Source organism: Aspergillus homomorphus, assembly GCF_003184865.1.
Source record: "Aspergillus homomorphus CBS 101889 unplaced genomic scaffold BO97scaffold_20, whole genome shotgun sequence".
NCBI lineage: Eukaryota > Fungi > Ascomycota > Eurotiomycetes > Eurotiales > Aspergillaceae > Aspergillus > Aspergillus homomorphus.
This window is the reverse complement of record NW_020291906.1, coordinates 79,118-101,530: the sequence shown is the minus strand read 5'-3', so window position 1 is coordinate 101,530 and position 22,413 is coordinate 79,118. Positions and strand designations below refer to the sequence as shown.

General features: G+C 52.9%; 7 protein-coding genes across 7 annotated transcripts; 3 read left to right on the top strand and 4 right to left on the bottom strand.

Annotated features, from left to right (window-relative positions):
* Nucleotides 1-296: 296 nt before the first annotated feature.
* On the bottom strand, nucleotides 297-2,848 carry BO97DRAFT_453351 (Zn(II)2Cys6 transcription factor; the record flags this gene model as incomplete). The annotated part of the gene is made up of 8 exons (XM_025699066.1): nucleotides 297-836; nucleotides 914-1,097; nucleotides 1,160-1,335; nucleotides 1,394-1,664; nucleotides 1,729-2,273; nucleotides 2,323-2,552; nucleotides 2,615-2,737; nucleotides 2,808-2,848. 8 exons carry the CDS (start codon nucleotides 2,846-2,848, stop codon nucleotides 316-318), a joined length of 2,091 nt encoding a protein of 696 aa, XP_025550947.1. The 3' UTR covers nucleotides 297-315.
* Nucleotides 2,849-3,152: 304 nt separating this feature from the next.
* On the bottom strand, nucleotides 3,153-4,299 carry BO97DRAFT_453349 (uncharacterized protein; the record flags this gene model as incomplete). Its single annotated transcript, XM_025699065.1, has 3 exons — nucleotides 3,153-3,512; nucleotides 3,571-3,877; nucleotides 3,935-4,299. The coding sequence occupies 3 exons, from the start codon at nucleotides 4,297-4,299 to the stop codon at nucleotides 3,153-3,155; spliced, it is 1,032 nt and encodes a 343-aa protein (XP_025550946.1).
* Nucleotides 4,300-4,977: 678 nt separating this feature from the next.
* BO97DRAFT_425090 (uncharacterized protein) lies at nucleotides 4,978-6,472 on the top strand (the record flags this gene model as incomplete). The annotated part of the gene is made up of 3 exons (XM_025697039.1): nucleotides 4,978-5,389; nucleotides 5,413-5,518; nucleotides 5,572-6,472. 3 exons carry the CDS (start codon nucleotides 4,978-4,980, stop codon nucleotides 6,470-6,472), a joined length of 1,419 nt encoding a protein of 472 aa, XP_025550945.1.
* A 1,695-nt stretch (nucleotides 6,473-8,167) lies between these two features.
* On the top strand, nucleotides 8,168-8,898 carry BO97DRAFT_425089 (uncharacterized protein; the record flags this gene model as incomplete). Its single annotated transcript, XM_025697038.1, has 2 exons — nucleotides 8,168-8,203; nucleotides 8,308-8,898. The coding sequence occupies 2 exons, from the start codon at nucleotides 8,168-8,170 to the stop codon at nucleotides 8,896-8,898; spliced, it is 627 nt and encodes a 208-aa protein (XP_025550944.1).
* Nucleotides 8,899-12,551: 3,653 nt separating this feature from the next.
* Nucleotides 12,552-12,970, bottom strand: BO97DRAFT_425088 (uncharacterized protein; the record flags this gene model as incomplete). The annotated part of the gene is made up of 2 exons (XM_025697037.1): nucleotides 12,552-12,624; nucleotides 12,699-12,970. The coding sequence occupies 2 exons, from the start codon at nucleotides 12,968-12,970 to the stop codon at nucleotides 12,552-12,554; spliced, it is 345 nt and encodes a 114-aa protein (XP_025550943.1).
* A 2,577-nt stretch (nucleotides 12,971-15,547) lies between these two features.
* BO97DRAFT_425087 (uncharacterized protein) lies at nucleotides 15,548-16,996 on the top strand (the record flags this gene model as incomplete). The annotated part of the gene is made up of 2 exons (XM_025697036.1): nucleotides 15,548-15,884; nucleotides 15,945-16,996. The coding sequence occupies 2 exons, from the start codon at nucleotides 15,548-15,550 to the stop codon at nucleotides 16,994-16,996; spliced, it is 1,389 nt and encodes a 462-aa protein (XP_025550942.1).
* Nucleotides 16,997-19,686: 2,690 nt separating this feature from the next.
* BO97DRAFT_425086 (uncharacterized protein) lies at nucleotides 19,687-21,526 on the bottom strand (the record flags this gene model as incomplete). The annotated part of the gene is made up of 5 exons (XM_025697035.1): nucleotides 19,687-19,914; nucleotides 20,198-20,628; nucleotides 20,895-21,052; nucleotides 21,127-21,293; nucleotides 21,335-21,526. 5 exons carry the CDS (start codon nucleotides 21,524-21,526, stop codon nucleotides 19,687-19,689), a joined length of 1,176 nt encoding a protein of 391 aa, XP_025550941.1.
* Between the last annotated feature and the right edge of the window lie 887 nt (nucleotides 21,527-22,413).

The window sequence follows — 22,413 nt, the reverse complement described above, 5'->3', positions numbered from 1 at the left end:
GCCTCATAACATGCCCGCATTAATCTCAAGGTCGCTTTTAAAGTGGCAAAGACGGTTAGTCCGCTCATGAATCTCGTCCATCCTTTCGAGCCTTTCGATGTGTACGACAAACGGCGCCAAGCACGTGGATCTACCATATTGTTCAACCCCCCAACCAACATCCAAGTGAATAACCAAAGGCGACACGCATACCCAAGTACCGTCAACTAAAAAAGGATAAAAGTCCTCCCCCCCCGGCCCTCCATGAATGCGCTCTGCTCCCCAATGATATCCTCGTATATCTGTATCGTTAAGATCCAGTCTCACCCGCCCAAGCTATTCCGCCTGCGGCCCCCATAGCTCCTGCGTAAGATCCCGCTGCCCAATCTGATCGACAATCGACAGAAACTTATGCGACGAGATCCCAAACGTATCCAAGAAATCCAGATTCCGGGATAGATCCTCCTCCGCTAACGTGGTGGACCGAGTGTTACTCTCCGGGGAAGCCGGCCATCCTATAGCCGGGGGTTCCTCCGCCTGCGGGAACAACTCCTCCTCTCCGGGAACACTCCCTCGCACGGGTTGCCCTTCCTGCATAATCCCCGGTAAAGATAGGTTCTGCAACCCTTCCTCCTCCATGCGGCTCGCAAACTCCCCAAACAACGACTGGATATGAGCCAGCTCGACCCTGCGGACTTCCGCAACGCGGTTCCCGCTCGCGACGATCTCGTCGAGGATTAACTGGGCCGCTTGTGCGTGGGACTGCTCCGCGGGCTCGAGGTGGAAGAGCGTCTGTGCGATTGTCAGGTGCAGCGCGGCCGCGAAGGTGAATTCTAGGTCGAAGGGGAGGAAGGTCTCTGCGTTTGTTCATTCATCCATCAGCTTGGCGGGACTAGGCTCGAATGTACTGTACTACAGGTCATGTGCAACATACCTAGAATAATGTTCTCGTCGGATAGAATTTCGAGGGTCTTTACGGCGGAGCGGATCCCGATGGATAGGAGGCTTTTGGGGAGGGCGAGGAACTTCTGCCATTCTTCTTCTTCGGCGCGGCCGAGCTTTTCGAGGCGTTCTCGTAGGACGGAGAGGAGGAGAGGGCGGGTTGCCATTATTACGCACTGTGTTGGGTGAGAATTAGTGCTGTTGAGGGGAGGGCCAAACGTCAAGGTATGTGTCGTACCTGGTGGTAGAGCAAGATGATGTATCGCGTCTCGTGCGGCATCGTGTCCATGGAATCCTGGAACCCGGCCGGGAAGATCTTCTCGATTTCTTCGGCGAGCCCCGCCATCTTCTGTAGGATGTCGCTGGTCACATCCAGAAAACGACCGATCTGTGTTTTCTCTGCCCGATATATCCCTGGTGCATAGCCGTTAGCAATTCTTTTGGTGCTAGGCACAGAGATAGTTGGTCGTACTACTCAAGATGGAGGACATCATCTGAGATAGCCTCACTTGGAGGCTCAGGGTAGGGTCCTGCGGCGTTGGCCCGGAGATCTCGACCAAGGTCGTGATGTCGAAATCCTGGACGGTCATCGGCAGACCAAGGGACGAAGAAATCTGGCGATCCAGGATATACAACGTCCACCAGAGATTCCTGCACCGAGCGACGGTCGCATGGCCCAGTTCCTGTTCGGGGAGCTGCGTATGCAGGCCCTCCAGCTGTGCGAGGCGTATTGCTTGGCCGACCTGACAAAATATTTGAATGAGTAGGTGAGCTTAGCGGATCAAGCTGGTGGTGGTTCTATCTCACATGAGAATGCGCCCCCTCCCTGTGATCAATAGCGTACAGGTACAAGGCAGCCAGCGCCAAGTTCTCTATCACATCCAGGCTATCATTTCCCGTAGACGTGTGGTTCGGCATCAACGACATGGCGCGCAAGAACATCTTCGCCCCCGGCGGGGTACCGTGAGATCTCGTCCGCGACGAGAACGCTTTTCCGAATGCGAGAAGTAGAAGGAACCGAATGAACCACATGCACGACTGGGTGGCTCCGTATGCTCCCCGCGACGCGTAGAAATCCTGAACTTGTGCACAGAAATCATCTGGGAGGAAGCGATATACCTGGCCCAGATGGAACTTCACATTGTTGATGGAGTAGATGGCGTGGTCGAGGGATGGAAGAGTCCCGGGGTCGAGAGACTCTTCGGTCGGGACCTGCGACCTCCAATCTAGCGGGTAGATGTCCCCATCTATGTGGAACTTGAGAGTTCGGTGCGAATCCATGTTCAGTTTCCCGCTCATCATGACGGCGAGTCTTGCCACGAAGGACCAGGGGGAGGTCGGCGCTAGCCAGACTATGCTCGGGTCAATTTGGAGTATAGCTGAAGGGAAATCAAAACCTACGCCAGTTGCGTTTCGTGGTTCCCGCATTCACGATAACAGGTGTAGGCAATGTGAAAGGGCTGGTCCAGATGCTGAGCATGGACTCAGTCTCGGGTGAAGATTCGGAGCCCCGTGTGGTCGGGTTGTGCAGCAAATCCGGGAAATCTTCTTGATGAGGATACGAGGATCGCGAGGGCTTGGCTGCTCCTGCTTGGTTTGCGCGGGCCCGATTCTCCAAGTCGCGGAGATATCTAATCTCTCGCTCGGAGTCAACATCCCTCTCAAGAGGCGATGGATAGCAAGGCCGGCTCACCTTTCAGAGACCAGAACTCGCGTACTGGAGTCGGAGTATTGGCATTTGGTCGCACGCCGTTGGCAATTCTTGCACGGTCGGTCGCCCGAGCATTTGATCTTACTCCGCCGGCAGGCGACGCACCTATTGCAAAAATAGGTAGAGTCAATACTAACCACGTTTTATCGACGTGCTTTGCTAAGGGTCTACTCACGCGGCCGCTGCCCGTCGCGCTTTGCGGTTAGCCTCGAGCATCTTAGCTGCTGTTTAATCAATGTCTTGGTGCGGAGCAGCCTACAACTTGCGAACTGTTGGCAGATTGGAGCATGGGAAGGAGAAGATTAAGCAATATTAACCCCGCACTGTCAGCGGGCCGACGGTTAATGAAGCCGACGATCCGAAGCCTGTCGGGAAGCTTCGTAAGACTTAGGGCTACAAAACATCCGTGCCCTCATTACGGGAAACTTCATACCGACCACAGAACCTTGCAATTAAAATCATCTTGTTCATTATGTATGGTAGTGCTTCTCTGACATAAGATAAAGGTTGCATCTCTAAACTAGTCCATATCCTCCACGGGGGTCAGCTCTGCGATCGTCGCTTCCAAGAAATTCTTCTGCTCCGTCAGAAACTCAGTCATGTCGTAAATGTTGAAGGGACGCTTGGATTCCTTCCTCTTACGCTCCTCCTTCATCTTCCGTCGGAGCCGTTCCTCGAGCAACTCCATCCGGTACTCCGTGAAATCATGGTAGAGCTCCGACCAGTTACTGATGGCCCGCGACCCGGTCAAGACCAGCTCATCGCGGATGGAGGGATCCCGCGGTCGGAACGACGTCACCATGCTGATCCGCTCGAGGCCTCCCAGGGCCTTCAATGCTTGGTGCTCGATGTATCGTCCTTGCATGACTACAGCAGTTCCCTAGTGGAATTGATCAGCTGGAAGGAAGAAATAGCAGGTTTTGAGTTCAAAAACCTACCATTGCTGGGCCACGGATCTTGACCTCTCCCGAGGGGGTCCGGATGGCAGTCTCCCCACCCACCATGTCGCTGCAGTCGGAAAGCATCGTCACGCACACGAAGGCAAAACTGTCGAAATGCCAGGCAAAGGCAGACGTGTCGGGCTTTTCTTGGACCTTGCCCACATTGGATGGATCATCTTCGACCGAGATGTTGACGTTGGCGATTTCGTAGTCGAACGCGTGCACGAGATCTATGCCAGCCACCTGGGATACGGCGGCCTGCAGTTCCGGGGAGCTCCACGCGTCGCAGGTGAACGGGGCGCGTCTAAACAGATGGGAAGGTTAGAGAGGCACACCAATAGGAACGTCACAGGACACTCACTCTCTGCCCATGCCTCGGATCATGTTCTTTGCAAAGCTCGACGAGTATTGGCAGTCTCTGAGGACAGGCTCACTGAAAATCTCCGCGCGTATCTGCTTGATCGCCTCGGGGGAGAACAGCGGGAACGGCTCCGAGGCGGCAACGGGGGAGACCCCGTGTCCCTCGAGGCCGATCTCCTTCATAGTCGTGATGCCCTTCGGGGGCTGGAAGTTCAAGTGTCGCTTCGCGTTGAACGTCTCTTTGTGTTCCACACGGGCACCATCGATGAGCCACTGAGGGAGGGGGTTGGTCGGGCGGGTCGCCTTCTTCGTTGTAGGGCCGACCACGGTTGGCGGTGCGGGGTGAAGGGCGGCGATCGAAGGCATCTTGAGAGGGTGAAGTGAAGTTGAGATTTGAATGCGTGTGTTGAAAGTGCTATTGACCAAAGGAAGATCTGCGTTCGCTGCTGTCGAGAAAAAGATGAGTTGACGAGCATCACGACGGCCATTCATATATCTATTTGATTGAAGCTGGTGAAGCTGGAAAAGCAATGCTATCGTCACCCGACAATCCGCAAACTCGCACAGACTGCGCAGGTGATCCAGCCATGAGAAGAAACAGAGGCGCGAAATCACCCCGAAAAGGTAAGAAACGCGCCTTGGGGTCGATCCCGCGCGGGTGGCGTATTATCCTTCCTATTTACGACCCAGATCCCGATCTCCCGAGCATGCAGGCCGTGGCCGTCGGAAACGCGGGAAAGGGAGGAGGGGTCGACTTGGGAATGATCGGGCGAGAAGTTACACAAGGCGCGACGTCAATTCAATTCTGAGCATCGTATCCACCCCCACACAACCTACTGGTCTCAAGCATCATGTCTCAATGGAGGCGGGCCTTTTTCCCCAGATCTGTCACCCCGCATTCTTCCCCACACGGGTTGTTTTGGGTGACTTGGCCCTCTCGTATTGCTCCCACGGTTGGTTCCACGCGGTCTTCTACTCTGTGCCGGTTTTTTCTAATGCGACCCAATGCCTGTGTAGGTTTTCGTAACACCAAGTATTGTTCAAATGTCTCGTTTTGACCCCTTCACCCTGTTCGCGCTTGCAGCAATGTCCGCCTCCGAGGAAAAAGCACCGGGGCCCGACTCTGCAATAGGAAATCGACCCGACGCAGACGCCGCAGGCCCAGGCTCGCACACTGAAAGCCTGTCAGCAACCGGAATCCAAGATGAAATGCACCGGGATTTGGGCAACAGGAAGATTCAATTGGTCGTGATCGGCACTGCATTGTTCATCAGCATCGGCACGGCCTTGCAGCAGGCAGGGCCCGGCGGGTTACTTGTCGCTTTTGTGATCCATAATGTCTTCCCCGCCGTGGAGAACAACTGTATGGCGGAGATATCGACCTACATGCCTGGCAGCGGCGGTTTCATCCGCATGACCGGCAACTGGGTCGACGATGCTCTGGGATTTACTGCGGGTTGGAATCTTTGATCTTCCAAGTTATTGTGATTCTATTCGAGATCACCGCCTTGAATCTGGTCTTGTGGTTCTGGAGCGACAACATCCCGCCGGCAGCGGTCTGTGCGGCTTGCATCGTGCTCTACGGGTGAGTCTCTACTGGCTGCTGCCCAGTGTACCTCGCACACTAACCGCCCATAGATGCCTCAACGTGGTCGCTGTTCATGTGTATGGAGAAGCTGGATTCTGGCTATCCAGCGGCAAAGTGATTCTTCTGTTGACGCTATTCGTCTTCACCTTCGTCACCATGGTTGGCGGTAGCCCTGCCGGCGACGCCTACGGCTTCCGGCACTGGGAGACTCCATTCGCCGAATCCTTGACACTGGGCTCGGTGGGTCGCTTCCAGGGCTTCCTCGCCAGGCTGTGGCTTGCTGCGTTCACCTGTACCGGACCGAAATTCATCTTCATGATCGCCGCCGAGGCGAAGCACGAACGCATCTATCTGAAGAACGCATACAAGATGGTATACTGGCGGTTCATGATTTTCTTCGTGGGCAGCGCTCTGGCCGTGAGCATCCGCATCGCCTACAACGACCCGACGCTAGTGGCACTGAACAGCACCAGCTCGGGAACAGGCGCCTCATCGCCCTACAGCATCGCCATGAAGAACATGGTTGTGGAAGTTCTGCCCGACCTCGTGGCGACGATCCTCAACTACATTATCATCTGCATCACCTACCTCTGCTTCTTCCGCGCCTCCCTGCCGGATCGCGGCTGGGTGCAGCCGTACTGCGGGTACATCGGCCTGGCGTGGATGAGCTTCGTGCTCCTGTTCTACGGCTACACCTGCTTCGAGCCCTGGGATCCCAAGCTGTTCCTCCTCAGGTATGTTCTCCCCATCTTGATGCCCGTCTTCTACTTCGCCTGGAAGCTATTCCGGAACACGCGCTTCCGCCGTCCCCAGGAGGTCGATCTCCGCTGGGAGGCCCTCGAGATCACGGCCTACGAGGCTGTCTTAGTGGCCACCGAGCCGCCGAGCTCGCTTTGGGATGAGTGTGTGCGGCCGTTTCGGAGGTGGTGGCAGCAGGGGAAGGTGGTGTAGGGGGAGGGAGGTATTGGAGATTGGATTGCGGGCGGGACTTCGCTGTGCTGGAACCTCGCTGCGCTGGAGAAGATAGCAGATGCTTTCAAGTCATACCGGAATGTGCTCGGACAAACTGTAATGCAACTTAGAAATGGTGAAGTGGGATGGCGTCTCCTCCAATGGGGGAGATGTAGTGTAGCCCAACTGGAAATTCCATTTACTATCCCCAGCATCCTGGACATGACTTAGACCATGCAGAGCCCAGTCCCATCGTGTCAGCTTTGACTTGAACCAGCGCTGAAAGTGATGGAACCACCTCTCCGAGGCGTGAAAAACCGTGAGATTCATGGCTACCAAGGTACTCAAGGAAACGAGGCTATCAACATGGTAGGGAGGGCGGTGAGCAGACCTCGGAGAGGCCTCAGGCTCGTCAGAATGACTTACCGACAGGATGTTGATTGCTGCGAGGAAGGAGTGCTTGGCTTGCGGTCAACACGCGGCGCAGTCACGTGACTACGAGCGCAGCCCACCTCTGTTGAGGAGCCTACGCACACCCACACACAGTAAGGAGATCGAAAACCCCGGGGACTACATGATACTTCCCACAAGGTAACATGACACGAACTGTCGCATGTTGCTGGCAGGCGACTGTTCTGGCCGAGGTCTCAGACGCGTAAAACCATCCATGCCCCATCGCCCCCGGCACAAGACCCCTTCTGCGACCGCAGCATTGTTTTAGCGTTCTACAAGGCACTACACAGGAGACTCCTAACTAGGTGATCCCATCACGCGAGGATAGCCAAGCCCCAAGACCATCGCGCACTCCCTGGAGCGTCGATGTAGTTACCAGACACCCCTATCTAGACCGAGACCCCCTCCCTACCCAGAACCTTACCTCATCTCGTCTCTGTGAACATCCCCCGAGTCATACTTATCCTTCCGACCCACTGCCACAATACGTTCACGCATGAACGGACCGACTGACAGCAACTTCAGTCAGGAAATGAGGCCCACGAAGCCAGAGTCCCGAGAGAGTCCCGCACCCCAGATGTCCGTACTGTTGGCACACCGGCCGGGGCGGTCGCGGGTGACCAGCCGGTCACGTGACAATATTTTGGCATGACTCGAGGGTACTCAGGGGGGTGACGTGGTCGATCCGGGCGGTCGGAGGGTCAAAGAGCAGTGAGGGCACAGGGCACAGGATCGTCCGGCCGCATTGAATCGCGTCTAACTGATCTGCAGGGGTTTAGGCAATTTCCTCCGCGTCAGCCAGAATCCTGCAGATGCAGGGTAGCGGGGATAAAAGTGGGGACTTTCAAGGGGGCCCTTGGAAACGTATCGAACCTTAATCTCTGAACGCCATGGGTTCAGCTGTCAGATCCACTGTGCCGGTAATGAGGATCCGAATCAGGATCGACCGGATAAACGCCCCGTCTGTCATGTTGGGTCGTGGTCGGGTGCGAAGTGGGAATTGGCGGAGATGGTGGCGAGCAGACCACGCGTCCCAGGTTCCTGGGTCTGGAAATCCCAGGGTCCGGGTTATGGTATCCTGTGGGGGCATTTTAGAGTTCGCCCTCGTGGTACGTGTGTTGCCTTTGTGGTCGGACGTTTGTGGTGATGGTCGCGTGATTGGATTGCGATGCCCTGAGCGTATGTTCGGAAGACTGGCGGTTGCAACTTGCCTTCCCGCAGCGTCTGCTTCTATATGCCTCGATGGGTGCGGTCGGGAAGCAGACGGTTGGTCGGCTGGTAGGACGGAGGGTGTGTGGTCGATGTGACCATGCAGGGGTCGTGCATGACTCGCGGCTGGTTGTCCCTCGGGGAATAGCTCCCCTGAATGTGATGTGGGACAGGAGACGAGTGCAGCGACACTGGAGTTCGGAGCATCATTTCTGGTGCTGACGGCGATCGACCGGCGGCGACCGATGCCCTGTAGCTTGAGCACAAGGTCGGTGTCAGCATCCTCGGTCGTTGTTCGGCGCGAGACGATCTTCCTGGTTGCTGGGCTGTCGTCCGTCTGCTCGCACACGCGCACCTTGGCCTCAGCGGGGAGGAGGGAGAGCTGCTGGTCAAGCGGCGGTTCTTGGGTAGATCATGTCGCGCTGGAGGGTTCGTCGGCTCGCGGGTTGGAAAGCAGCTTTGGAGTCGTCCCATCTTGTCGTAGGGATTGTGAGCAGGAGGCGGAGGAGGGCGAAGAAGAAGATGAGGAGGATGAAGAAGAAGAGGAGGAGGAAAAAGAGGAGGATGAGAACGAATGGGACGAGGAGGAGGAGGAGGAGGAGAAGGAAACATCGTTGAAGGAACTCGTTGTGGTTGATGTACAAGCAGCAGAACACTTGGTCGTCGAAATGAGCGTTCTTCAGGTTGACGCTCACAGTCGGTCCGATTTCTTGGTGTGGTGGGCTGCAGAGGGCGAGAACCGGACGGAGGTGGAAGTGCACTGAGGACAGCCATGTCAGGAGAATGTGAAGCAGAACCGGAGGCAAGCAGAAGTGGGAGATGGCGAGCTAGGTCACGTAGTTGAGGAGTAGGGAGATTGGTATTATGATCAGGATGGTTGGGGTTCAGGCTTTTGCTCGGGCTTCTCTTGAAGGACCCCGTGAAACAATTGAAAATATTTGATTGAGGCGTGGCTAGTCCTGACAATAGTCTCAAATTTGATGTTGGGAATGTTGGGTAGGCTTAGACTGCCTGATGATTGGCGAGTGGAGCCATTCTCTCATTGCTCTAGGTACTTTTGGATACGAGAAGTCAGTACTGTAGAGATTCAATCCCCTCTGCTTGTTCCTGCCGCTGGGGATGTATGCATGATCCTGTAAGGATATGATCTGACAGGCTGACCGGAAGGATTTAGGCTTCAGCCAAGCCCCACTTCTCACGAAGATTCTGCGATAAGCCCGAATCTCCACTTCAAGCTCTATGCGGATTGCATTACAGCCTACAACAACAACAACAACAACAACAACAACAACAACAACCCATCATATTTGTGACGAAGCCTACAGTACTCAATTCTTTCCGATCTCCACCTGGTATCGGTCCGCGGTAGACATCATAGCGCGAACTTAATCCCCTTTTTTCCTCTGATTATGAATCATCGTTGACCTCGGTTGAGACAGTGTTCAGGATACTCACGCTACGTGGCTAGCATTTGGGCATCTATCCGTCATTATGCGGCCTCGATGACAGGCGGGCTTCGTACTTCCAACCCTGACCTACCTTGCATGAGGAACGGTTCACTGCTATCTCTGGCGAGCCTCAACCGCCATCGCTTTTGCTCAAAGTAGACTCGTAGAGGGAGGGGTCTCTCAGCGATCAATGGTACGGCCAGAGCGTACTGCACTCCGTCGTAGAGCAAGGACAGCTGTTGATTAGGCTGATTTCCGATACGCGTATCGGAAATGGTAAACCCCCTTTTGGTTGGGCAAGAACCTATCACAGCTCAGTCAAGTCCCTGGGTCCAATGGGCTGGTAACCAGCGGTCAGAGGCGCCTAGGCAGCACGGGCCGATGACAAAGTACCCTCATAGCCTACACGGTCATTTTGGCAATTCCGATGGCAGAGGAGGATAGGGACGGGGAAGTGGGAAATGGGCTCGGGGTCCTGCCAAGTTGTACGACGTGAGCAGCCACATTGCTTGACTGCCGTACGGCGGACGATTGCCGCCATCGGGCAAATGGAGTTCATAAGTCCTTTGACCGCTATGCTTACCGCTTTATAATAAGAACTAGGTCCTGTCCCTTGGAGAATTTCTAAACTACATTTTATTTAGTCAGTTATTAGGCTAATTAGTCGGTACAGACAGAAATTAATTGGATGAGATTTAGTCTTAGTAAAGAGTACTTATATGACTATGTATTCTGCTATTACTTACCGCGTCGGCCAGCTCCCGGGGAGGAAATGCTTGGTAAGAAGCCTTATTTACTTATTTACTTACCTATTTACTTGGTAGGAGGTACTTGGTAAGACACTTTACTGCCTTACTTATTTACTTACTTGTTTACTTGGTGGAAGGTGCTTAATAAGAGGCCTTGCCGCCTCGCTGCCTTGCTTGTTTACTTATTTACTTAGTGGGAAGGTGTTTGGTGAGAGGCCTTACTGCCTTGCTTGCTTGCTTACTCGCTTGCTTGGTAGAAGGTGCTTGGTAAGAGGTCTTACTTGCTTGTTTATTTACTTATTTGCTTGGTGGAAGGTGCTTGGTAAGAGGCCTTGCTTACTTATTTGCTTGTTTGTTTAGTAGGAGGTGCTTGGTAAGAGGCCTCACTGCCTCGCTGCCTTGCTTGCTCGCTCGCTTGCTTGCTTACTTATTTACTTGCTTGGTGAGAGGTGCTTAATGGGAGGTGCTTAATGGGAGGTGCTTGGTGAGAGGTGCTTGGTGAGAGGTGTTTGGTGAGAGGTGCTTGGTGAGAGGTGCTTGATGAAAGGCCTCTTAATGTATTGATTCTGCCGGCAGAGCACCAAGCAAAAACTCATTTGCCCGATGGCGGCAATCGTCCGCCGTAACTGCCGCCCTATCATCGTGCAAACCGCCACTCTGATGAGATCGGATGTCTTATTTGCACTGCCCCTTCAAATTTCCCAACCTTCTAACCTCCCAACCACGAAGCACAGAGTTGTTGACATCTGACGAATTTACAATTCCATCCTTGTAGGAACAATTCATCGTTCAGACATCTGGTAGCCAGTATTCCAACTGTTCTTGGGGAGAAAGAGGAGAGAATAGAAACGTCTCGAACGCTGCCAATTCGATCAACTTTCTCCTAGAGCAGGGTCCAGGCCTTTGTGCCGGCGCGCCTTTCCCGGCGGCTGGCCGCGTGATCTCGTTCACCCGGGAAGATATGTCTATCTGCATTCTCAGCCTCGCTGCAATGAGGATGTCTCGTTGCTTGTATTCTGCGTTCGCTATTCTGGGTGCCCAAGATCACTGCAGCTGAGAAAGAGTTCAATTCATTGTCCAGCTTGATGTTATTGAGCAAAAGGGGCACCGATCAGTCCGCCCCTACCCACCCTTCTCCAGCAATACCAGGTAATTACAGCCGCAATAGGCGTGTCTAGCCGAGCTTAGTGGCCAAGGCTGGCCCTGTGATTACTCGGGGTCGTTCAAAGTGAAAACACAACCGGCGAGACGCCCAACAGACAGCTGTTAATGGGCAAGAGCATGACGTGTCTGCCGACTCAGTCTTTCACCGGGTTGAAGTCAGGGAAACCCAAAGCATTTCGATCTCTCAGGGGACTTCGCGGGCATGACGTCGCCCGTGGTCTCAGTATCGCGACAGAATCGGGCAGGACGAAGCGAGAAAGGTAAATGCAAAAGAGTGGGGAGGGATGATTCAACAAGCCTAGACATGCACGAGAGTCTATTGAGCCGTATCTGGAGTTGATTGAGCAGTCGCGTGTGAAGGCAATTTCGCCTGAGCCATTTCTGTAGCTAGGTACGGTACTACAGCAAGCTGGGGTACTTTGCTGTTGTTTCTCCGGACCATGATCAGGCTTTCACGTTCGGTTTGCTGCTTGACCAATGGCTATTTCCCGATGGGCCTTAAAGACGTTCCGGCCGGTAAGAATACGGCAAGTGTGTTTAGCTTAGGAGCAGTCCCATTATGTCACATCTGGAGTTTGCAACAGGAGCAGATGCTGAGAGCCAACTCGTAGGTAGTGCTGAGTGGTTGGCTGGAAAGCCGCGACTGCGTGGCCTCAGGCAGGATTACCGTTGATGCGAGGAGTACGGCATCATACAACAGTGCAGCCAACGGGGAGCAGTACTACACAGTCTCGCTTAGGTTTAGCAGCTGCTACAGGAGAAAAACAGAGGACAGCCGCATATACTGAGTCTCAAGGTCGCCGGGCCCAGGATTCTCTAGCGTACGGCTCATCCTACTGCCAGGACTACGGATACCATTACTAGGTCATCGGTTCTTGTCCTCGGAGGTCATGGAAAGGAAGAAGTACGGCACAAAGGATCTATTGGCGGGTGACTACCACTCTATGCTAACAATTAGAAAGAAAGCCAACATCACGGGCCCCGAATGTCAATCCACCCCCTTCTTCCACTCCAGGTCGACTCCCACAATCCCTCTTCACCCCCCCTCCACCCCCCTTACCCCCTGGCCCGGTCATAGTCGTAGGGACGAAAGCAGTCCACCATCGGCGGCTCCCTTCCGATTGCCGTCCTACCCCGCGAATTAGTGAGCCTTCCATCTTGTTCGTCGATCGACTAATGGTCACCGTGATTCATTGTCATCACTTCTTTCCAGAGGCGGACTGGCGGGAGTTGCCGGTAGAAGGATTACTCCCTGTGGTCGAGTTGGAGGGAGTGGTCCCTTTTCCGGAGACGGAGGACGCGTTCCCTGCGTGGGAAGAGGTTTGTCTGTGGGCAACTGGCCCCCAGCTCACGTAGGTGAAAGTGTCGATCTGAAAGCCAAAAATACTGTAATTACCCCCCAGAGCGACGCTATTGCGGCCATCGCTGTGGCCCTGGTCGTTACCACGGGCGTTGTCGTCGGCGTTGGATGACATTTTTGGACAATGAATGGGGTTTGTAGGGAAAACTAAAAATTGGTCGCTTTTGAATCTGTGTGATGGACGCGCAGGGATGTGTGACCAGACGAAGCAAGAAGAATTGATGAAATTGAAAGAAGAAATTCTCAGAAGTGGAATCTGGTGTCCTTATATAGACATGGCGCACCTCGATCGGGCAGCCTCAGTAATTAACTCAGAGTGGGCTTCGATAATACCTAGTACACTGCCGCTCTGGCTGCCAGACGTCATTCATCGCTACCGCGGCTTTGCTACAACACAGAATGGAAGTTTCGTGTGGGTCTGCTGGAGAAGTTCTATCACGCCCTAGCTGAGCTGAAACATCAGGTGTAATTCATTGTCAACACGCTACCTAGTGATAACGTGACCAAAGAGCCAGAGTAGACGCCAGAGAACCTTAGGTCCCCGATCTAGGGCGCCTGAGCTACTCGTGATAGCTATCCATACTTCAACAGACCAGTCAACAATGAAAGAACATGAGGTCCGGCGCTGCCATCTAGACACCAAGAATTGAAACTCCTCTCCAAAATTGGTTCTTTTCCGGGGAAGTGAAGCCTTGGAAGTTTTAGATTCGCCGGGAAAGGTAATTTATACATGATTGACTCTGCAGTGCAAAGAATACAAACGCTGGGCTAATTCTGATCGATCCAGGAACTAAAGCTAAAGACTTGCAAGTAATCCGATCACAATTGCGAAGGGAGTCCCAATACTAGCCCTTCGTTATCATCGCGCCATAGCCTGCAAGTGACCCCAATCAGCTGCCCACAATCTGAGGGTGGAGGCTTTTGTTGGATAATACGCCCTCGTTGTTACTGTTTAAACACTTGGCGAAGTATCCGCTCACGTATCCCTTTATGTGATTTTAGGAAGGGTCACTGAAATAATGTGTACAAGTGTCTGTTTGATTCCTACAAAATTATCTGTTGAATCGCTTTGCAGCCGGCTAGATACAGGCCTGTGCAATCATTGTGGAAGCTAGGAGAGAGCCCAGCGTTGGGAAACGTCCGCAGAGGTCAATCTCCACGTCTATCTCGATCGTGTTGCCCGGTTAGATCGGGATAGGCATATTATTGACAAGACAGCAGCCTTCTTGGACTTACAGGACCATATCGGATCGCCACGCATCTGTCTCGTATTTATCATAGCGATGCCGAACTCACATTGCGTTCAAATCTATCAGTCCCGATAGGGCAGCAGTAATTCCAAGCAAAAAGCCATGGACTAGGTCAAACATACTACCAGGCAACGGATTCGGGTTGAGCAATCATGGAAGTCTCACACTGCCCGGTATTCACCGGTTGATCGATTAGATGTACAATTTCACCCGAATATCTCAAGTCTCCGGCAATGGATTGGTTGCTCCAGTCGTCTCTCGTCCTCCTTTTCCCTTTGCTTGTTTTCTTATCTCTTGCTGGTTACGTTGGACTATATGCCATTTACTCGGAACAAATCATTACATGCCGCGGACCAGTACAAGTGACAGTCAATACACTCAAGCCCCCCAGAGTTGGGAAATGGATGCGCAATTAATCGGTATAGTTCTACCTTTAGGAGCTCGGAAAGAAATCATTTCATCGATATCTCAATAGCATACAAGCGATGACACTTGGGGAAAGAAAGAGTAAAGACGGGAGGTAGTTGAGGAGTCGGGGGGGGGGGGGGGGAAATGGGGTAAACGGGGAGAGCGCAAAAGGTAAAATGTGAGGGGGGGAAAACGGAAACAAAAAAGATAATCATATTCAGAATAGTTAGGATAGAAACATGAATTATACATTTCAAAACCGAAGATAAAATTAAGATGGTCCCTGCTTATTGTTGCCAAGAATGCCTGGGAGGGCAGGCGGAAGCCCAGCCGCCGCCGATACGACCCACTATCGATAATGTAAACAAATTGGCCCAATGATAAAAAGAGCATCGGATTAAGATAATGTAGTGGGTTTATTGGTAGAAAGAAAAAAAAAAAAAAACCAAAACGAAACAAAGCAAAAAAGGGACAAAAGGACTTTCTGCTGGTTGATGGATCGGGGCTGAAGGAGAAAAATTCACTGCCCGGGAACAAAGAACCGAACTTCATTTCTGTCGATGAGGGCTTGTGGTAAGATTGCAGCAGATGCAGGCCCGATCCCGTACTACGAGCAGTAATGGGCTCGAAGGGCCTGTAGCGTGAGAGTTGGGCAGAGTGGGTTGTATGTACACCGACAGCAATATTCACAGAGGGATTCCGGTGGCGCGTGAACCCAACGGCAAAAACAGCATACCGATTCTCGCTTTCTCTAGCTGATCGCAACCTGAGTTTCTCTCCCGCTTTGTTTTTCTTCCTACCAGGTTGTACCTTTGTGAAGCCAGAGTTTCGTCAAGTCATTGTGGCTGCTGCCATATGAAGAGGCACCCCTCTTCTCGCAAAGCAGACTCTTCTATAAAGCCCTTCCTTCGTCTTCTCTTCATAGCAATCAAGCCCAACTCGTTGCCTTCCTCGAAGGTCTTTCCAATTCATCTCATCTGTACCTTTTACCATACACACTCAGCTCATCCATACATTGGTCTCTTACAGCAACCATGGCAAAGGAAACTGAACGTACCGTCGTCCCACATGATGCAGCCAACACGGATCAGCCTGGCGGCTTCAACGAGAGTGTCGTCAAACAAATCGAGCCCACCAGCCCCCCAAGTGATGCTCCGGACGGGATCGAGCCCAGCGTCCTCTCCAGTGATGCTCCCAACACTGATCAGCCTGGCGGCTTCAACGAGAACGTCGTCAAACGGACCGAGCCGACCAGCCCCCCGAGTGATGCTCCGGACGGGACCGAGCCCCGCGTCCTCTCCAGTGATGCTCCCAACACTGTTCAGCCTGAGAGCCCCACTGTCGAAATCGGCTCTAACGATAGATCATGGAGTATGTATGACACATCTGAGACTGTGTTGCAATTGAACTAAGCAATTTCTGATTTCTTAGAAACGGTCAACGGCACGTGTTTGTCGTACGTGCCTATCGAGGTCGCGGGATCTCGGTTCAGAGTTTCTTTGAGTGGCATCGGCCACTGGGTCGGCCATGGGGTTGAGCAGGGAGATATTCAGAAGGCATGGATTGTTCTCAGGGTGAAGGACACGGAGGGCCTCATGGAGACCGACTACTTCATCATTTTCGACTCGCCTGCGCCCATGACCGAGCATGACAAGCATGCCAAGCAAACAATCCACCACCAATGCATGGACATATACAGGAATAGGGGGTCCTGGGAGGAGCTCTCATCGCTGCTAGTGCCACATTTCCTATCCTATATCACCTCGCACATGGGCCCACGGCCTAACGACATAGAGTCCTTTTTGTTGCGCAGAAAGCTTTACCTCCGTCCAACGTCCGCGGCCAGCGATACTGTGACATTCGAACCTTGTGGCGATCCCTACTTGTACCAAGAGATCAATTGGGGGTTGATGGAAGACGCGCTGGTCGATGTCCCTGTTTACGAATTTTCCGACGTCGAAAGTTTCCGCGAAATCGGTTCTCAGAGCACGGCCTACGAAGTCACCATCAATGGAAATACATTCCTCTACAAGCATGCTAAGGCAACCGAGCCGTTCATTCGGGAGATTACCATGTTGAAGGCGATGACTCAGTTATCCAACCAGGGATGCATCCTCCGGGTACCGAAGCTAGTGGGAGTAATCGGCAAGGGTACTACTACGCAGCCCGGCCTTTTGACGACATTGATCCCTTCTTCTTCCGGGAACCTGCGCGGTTTGCTTGAGTCTGAAGCTGAGGTGAGCGTCGCTGACCGTCAGAAGTGGTATGACCAGGTGGCTGACGCTGTCCGAACTCTACACCGGAATGGATACTGCTGGGGAGATGTCAAGTGGGACAATGTTGTGATTGATGAAAATCGTGATGCGTGGCTCATTGATTTCGAGGGAGGAGCTACACTGGGGTGGGTGGATCGAAATCTTGACGGTACGGAGGCGGGGGACTTGCAAGGATTGGAAATTCTTCATCGTGCGATGGGACTGTAAAGTTCGAAGGAGGAGGGCAGTGCAGTGCAGTCTCTGAAGGGTTTGCTCATGGCATGCAGGATCCCTCAAGAAGTCACTCGGTTACCTTGGCGACTTTCCTATTCGCTATTTTCCTGTTGCTCTCTCGGTCGCTTTCATAGTCTCTCTTTTGTTTCTCGACTTTTGCGGTTTTGCGGTGATTCTGTTGTTCGGTCTCTCGTTCATTCACTCATCCAGTCTTTCGCTTCGCTCATTCTTCGGTCTGTTCTCTCAATCGCTTGTGCAGTATTGATTTCGTCCACCCGTTTGAGTTTTCTGTTTGGTGTCACTCTATGTAGCTATCCAAGGCCCTGGATCTTTATGTTGGCATTTCTCACCCGCGAGCCGTGCCCGTAGAATCGGCTTCGTTTTTGAACTGTAACTTTTGTCTTTCATCTTTGTTTCCAGAAGTACGTTACTAGATATTATGACGAAGAGCAGTACACAAAGGAATTCATGTCTTGAGTAAACCTGTATACCTACAGTCCTGCGCTGCCCGTTATACCTAGCAACTTTGTTACTCGTTAAAACAAGTTCCAACCGAAATCCCAGCCACTCTCTGCAACATTGACACTCCGCGCGAGAAATCTTCCTTGTCAGGGGCGAGTCAGAGGCACAAGCAAAGGGTTAGCAAGCACTCGATCTCCCTTAGGGCATGTTCGGTGTAGAGACTGAACAGAGTGCACTTTTGAAATTGACTGGGGCAGCATTTGCGGCGGAGGCACGTCGCGGGCGAAACAGTGCTCAGTGTCTTTCACACGACCCCTAAGACCTATGTAGACTGGTCTCATGCGCTCCTCCTTTGCTTACGAATTGATAATAGCGCCTGAAGCTCATTCCCCATCTACATCGTGTAGAGCCAGCTTCCTCAAAGTTTGTGGGCCTCTTCACGGGCAGTGTTCATTGACCGTTTGCCCGCGAGGTTGGGACCACAAGGCCGAAGCATGGAAAGCATATATACATATCTCTATATCATCACAGTCCGTTAGAGCTGATACTATACAATGACAGATGGTGCCTACGTAAACCCTCTAAGAAGTTGATCTTGAAAGAGCAACCTTGCAGAGGAAGATCATAATCAGTCCCGAGAATCCTTCTCTCAATTGGCGTTGTTGATGCCTCAAGGGCTTCGTGCTCGGGGATAGTCACCTGCTGCTGAGCCACCTGTAGGCCCACGTGATGAGTGGCTGACTGGCCTGCGATTGAATGACGGTTGTTGTGGCACCTTCCCTTTCGAGCACTGACGGCCCTCCGCCGCAATTCCCTTTCTCTGCGGTGGCACCCGAGGAATCATCCAGCAGGTGACTATGGCCTCGCTTCGACAAACTCACAATCATCGGACTCGGGCAAATAGCTTGGTTCTCTCGTCATTTCTCCTTCGATACTTTTCACTATGCCTTTCGCCTGCTAGATGCAAAAGGATGGAGCTGGTCAGTCTCTTTCCGTCTAATGCAGCCGCCATTGCTGATTGAGCAATTGTTCTGTCAACGGCCATGTCTCTTCGTTGGTTCTTGGTCGAACTTTCGAGGTACGTGCTGGTTTTTTCCCCTCTCTCGAGTAGCGTATACATCTTGTGCGCTTGCGTCTTAGCTGGAAGTTTTAATTTGATCGAACTAGCCAAATGCAAAGCACGCTCCACGACCGCTTGAAACAAATGGAGGATATCCGACAGACCTGGGCAAAGTCAAGGAAGGACACGGTAAGGCACTGTTACCGGACAGGAAAATCTACCCATCACTGCTGACTGCTCGCCCCCGTTTAGCAGGTCCGGATGATAGGTATTTCGACCAATCTGCGCTGAGATCTGCAGGTCCATACCGACTCAAGGCCATAGAGCGGTGGCCGATGTCTGCAACGACGCCACCACGACAAGAGAGACAGAACTCGAAGGCCGAAACGTCTATGCCATGGAGCTACATGAGGCGTGCGACGCGACCGACAAAGATACCAAAAGCCAGTGCCACATTGCGATGACCAACGGTGGTCTTTCCAGGCCATGGGGGAACTGCCCAAAAAGAGCATAAAGCAACGTGGACGAAGGTCAAGGATGGCGAGGAATACTGGCTGAAGGAGAAACTTTTCAACGTCCCTAGGTTGGTAGGCACTAGCCAAGAGTTCGCACGCAGCAAGGTTGGGGTGGAATCTTGACTAACTTGAACCAAGAACCATTCGATGGTTTTGAATTCAGTTTAAACCATGAGCAATGCGGCTGCCAGTGACACCAACATTATTGCCGGAGCAGCAGCGATTCGAATGAACCAGGGCGCCGCGTTCAATTCAATTTCCATAAAAAAAAACGTCGTTAAGCAAGGGCCCGACGCCAGCAGCGGCAACGGGCGCTGAGGCAGCGGATAATGTTGCCAGCGATCCAGTCGCCACGCATTTGACGTTCGTTTTTCTGGCGAGCGATCAGTTGTACAGTACAAATCGGTTTGTGATAAGGCTGGAGTCCTGTGGGACCTGGTCAGCAATCTCAACTCGGTCACCGGAAGAACGAGCGGGCGCGATCGCGCACGACAGTACAAGAAGGTCTAGCAGTATGGCGAGGACAGTTGCAAGGAGGTGCAGGCCTAGACCGCAGTGATAAGTTCTCTTTTGCTGTTTGTGCCGGCCTTGGCCCTGTTTACCTTCTTACTCGATCATTCACCATTCACGCCTACTCATGCAGTCCACTAACAACCATTGCCCACCATGGACAGAAGTCCAACTGCTCCAAGAATCTCCTCGAGAAAATCTGCACCGAGATAATGGTCGCTGAAAAGGCTGCACTCCTGTCCGAGGAAGACCGGAGTCTCATTAGCGACATCACAGAGCAGCCGGATGTCAAAGCCGGTCCGGTGCCGTGCCTCACGCAGCTGGAGGAGCAGCGCGATCAGCAGGTGGAAGAACTGGAATACCTTCTACAACATACATTAGTGTTGGGCAGGTAAATCTCCGTTCTTGGACTCTCCATCTCGACACTGCGTTTGCTGCAACAGGCGGATGAGTGGAAGGAAGAGTTCGAAGCAGTAGGATGACGCACAAGATTTGAACTTTGGATGGGCGGTATGGATGACTGAGTGGTCGATGGTTAGTTATCTATATCTCTAATCCACCCTGGATTTTAGTAGAGCGAAAAAGGAGACACCTTGTAGTGCATTGGTTGTCCTTTGAAAATGCGGTATTTGGAAGAATTGTGCGTACAAATCTTGGCAGCAATGAACAATTATCCAGCGTCGAGCTAGCGACCCCGCGGCTGTTACCTCCCTCCACCGGGACCGTCAAAAACTCGTCGTGTGCTCCCGTCGACGCGAGAACCTGACCTGTCTCCTGCCGCGTTGGATAGTACTTATAGCAGAGGCTGAAGTCCAGACAAATCTCGCACTTGTGTCGATAGTCGTTGAGGCTCCACCACGGCGTCAGCCTGTCTATCCACGGTTTATGGGGTAGAGGAATGGGATGCACGGATGAAACAGGAGGGCAAGGGAAGAACAGCAGGAGGCGAGGGAAGAGGGTTACCATGAAGCAGCCATCGCATGCCCCCGTAAACGAAGCAGCGACACCTCTCGAGTGGCTATCACTGGCCCGCCGCGCATCGTAACCCCCGTCCATCCGATGACCTCTTCGATACGCCTCTTCCAGCAGTCAGACGGACTTCATTATCAGCATGGCCGTGATACCGCGTGATCTTAGCTGCCGTCCACGTTCGTCCAAGAGAGGTGCACTGCGCCCATCATTCCGCACCGCGGTTGCGAAGGGCGGTTATAATTTCTTCTTGAACACCCGGGCTAGTTAGTCGATCGAGACGGTTCCAGCCACGGGGTCCAGCCGTCGTCGTCAACGACGACATCCAACTGCTCCCGCGAGACTCAACCCCCCTCGAACTGCGCGATCGACCCACTGAGAATAATCCGGTGCAAAACAGTGGGGCTGACGTGGCCTCGTGCCTCGATTTCCTCGCGCTGGTCGAAAATGAGTTCAAAGTGGCCGACACTATTGGCGGCTGCGAGATGCAAAGTAGTTCGGCCTTGGACATCCAGCACAATGAGTGCGGGCGCCCTTGTTCAACAGGGCGGTGACAATGGAAACCGGGGCCGTAAGGCAGACGAAGTTGAGCGTTGAGCCACGCATACTGCCCGTCAGAACTACGTCTAAGGGGTCCAGATTCAGTAAGTAGCTTCAAATCACGCTCTGAAGGCTCGAATGCAGCCTGATGAAACTGCGAATCGACCTGCGGATCGACCAGATTGACGTACGCCCCAGCACCAACAAGCAGCTTCACCAGGTCCAAGGTCGAGTCCTGGCAGGCGTGATGCAGTGGGCCTCCCAAATGGCACCCACGGTGTTCAACCGCGCTCTGCGGGCGGTGAGGTACTCGACCACGAGCGCATTTCCAGTCTCGACCCCGTACGTGAGCGCGGTGAAACCCTTCTGATTGTGTGCTGCCAGATCCGCACCGGTGTCGACCAGGGGCTGGAGAGTTTTGACCAATGTTGAATCTGTCAATGCACATGATTTGCGTGAATTTGGCATGGTCGACGAAGTCTACATCCGGCCCAAATTCGAGTAGAAGGTGGACAAGAGCTGGGTTGTCGAGCCGCACCGCATCGTGTAAGGGCCTGAGCCCTTCGCCGCTTGGTGATTTCCGGTGGCGCCCGCTTCAGACAGCTTTCCTTTCACCAGAGTCTAATAGGCTTGGACAGACTCAACCGCCCGCAAGAAATCCTCTAAGCACAGTACATCATAATGAGCAAGATCTGTGTCCGTGTCTGCAAACTGAGCGTCCTGGATATTAGGCGTAGTTCAATACCCTGACCATCTTTCCAGATCTTCACACGGAGCAGACAAAAGATAACTTAAAGTATGCCGGGAGAGACTTGGGACGACAAACAAAGTAAACGAGGATGTAATCACCACAAAGCAAGGCGCAGAGGCATTTCGAGAATACCTCAAAATTTATTGCCTAAGGACGCGTGATCAGGATCAGACTGTCGAGTTTCTGTACGGGCGGGATAGACGTGAGTGAACCGTTTCCCGAGTTCGAGCGAGGGAAAAGTATGCTGAACGAATCGTCTTAGCCAGAGAGCTATATTTCATTCTATACCAGTCATCATCTTGAGACATCGATCGAGACTGGACCAGTCGCGGGCTGGACTGCCTGTGTTTCGATGCACGCTTCAGTATGTCGCGCTTCCGCATCTCGACGTGACCAAGAAAGTGCAACCTGCGAATTTGCGCTTTGTGGAGGCCATTCCGCATAGTGGGAACCCGCCGAGATCTGGTATTTGTGTTCGAGCTTTTGCGCAAAAGGGAGTGTCGTGAATTTTGCGAGTCATTGTGGACAATACGACGTTTCCTCCCCACGTCGACGAGGCAATCGAATAGGCCGCGGGTTCTTTGGGGGCGGAGGTTTTAGGTCG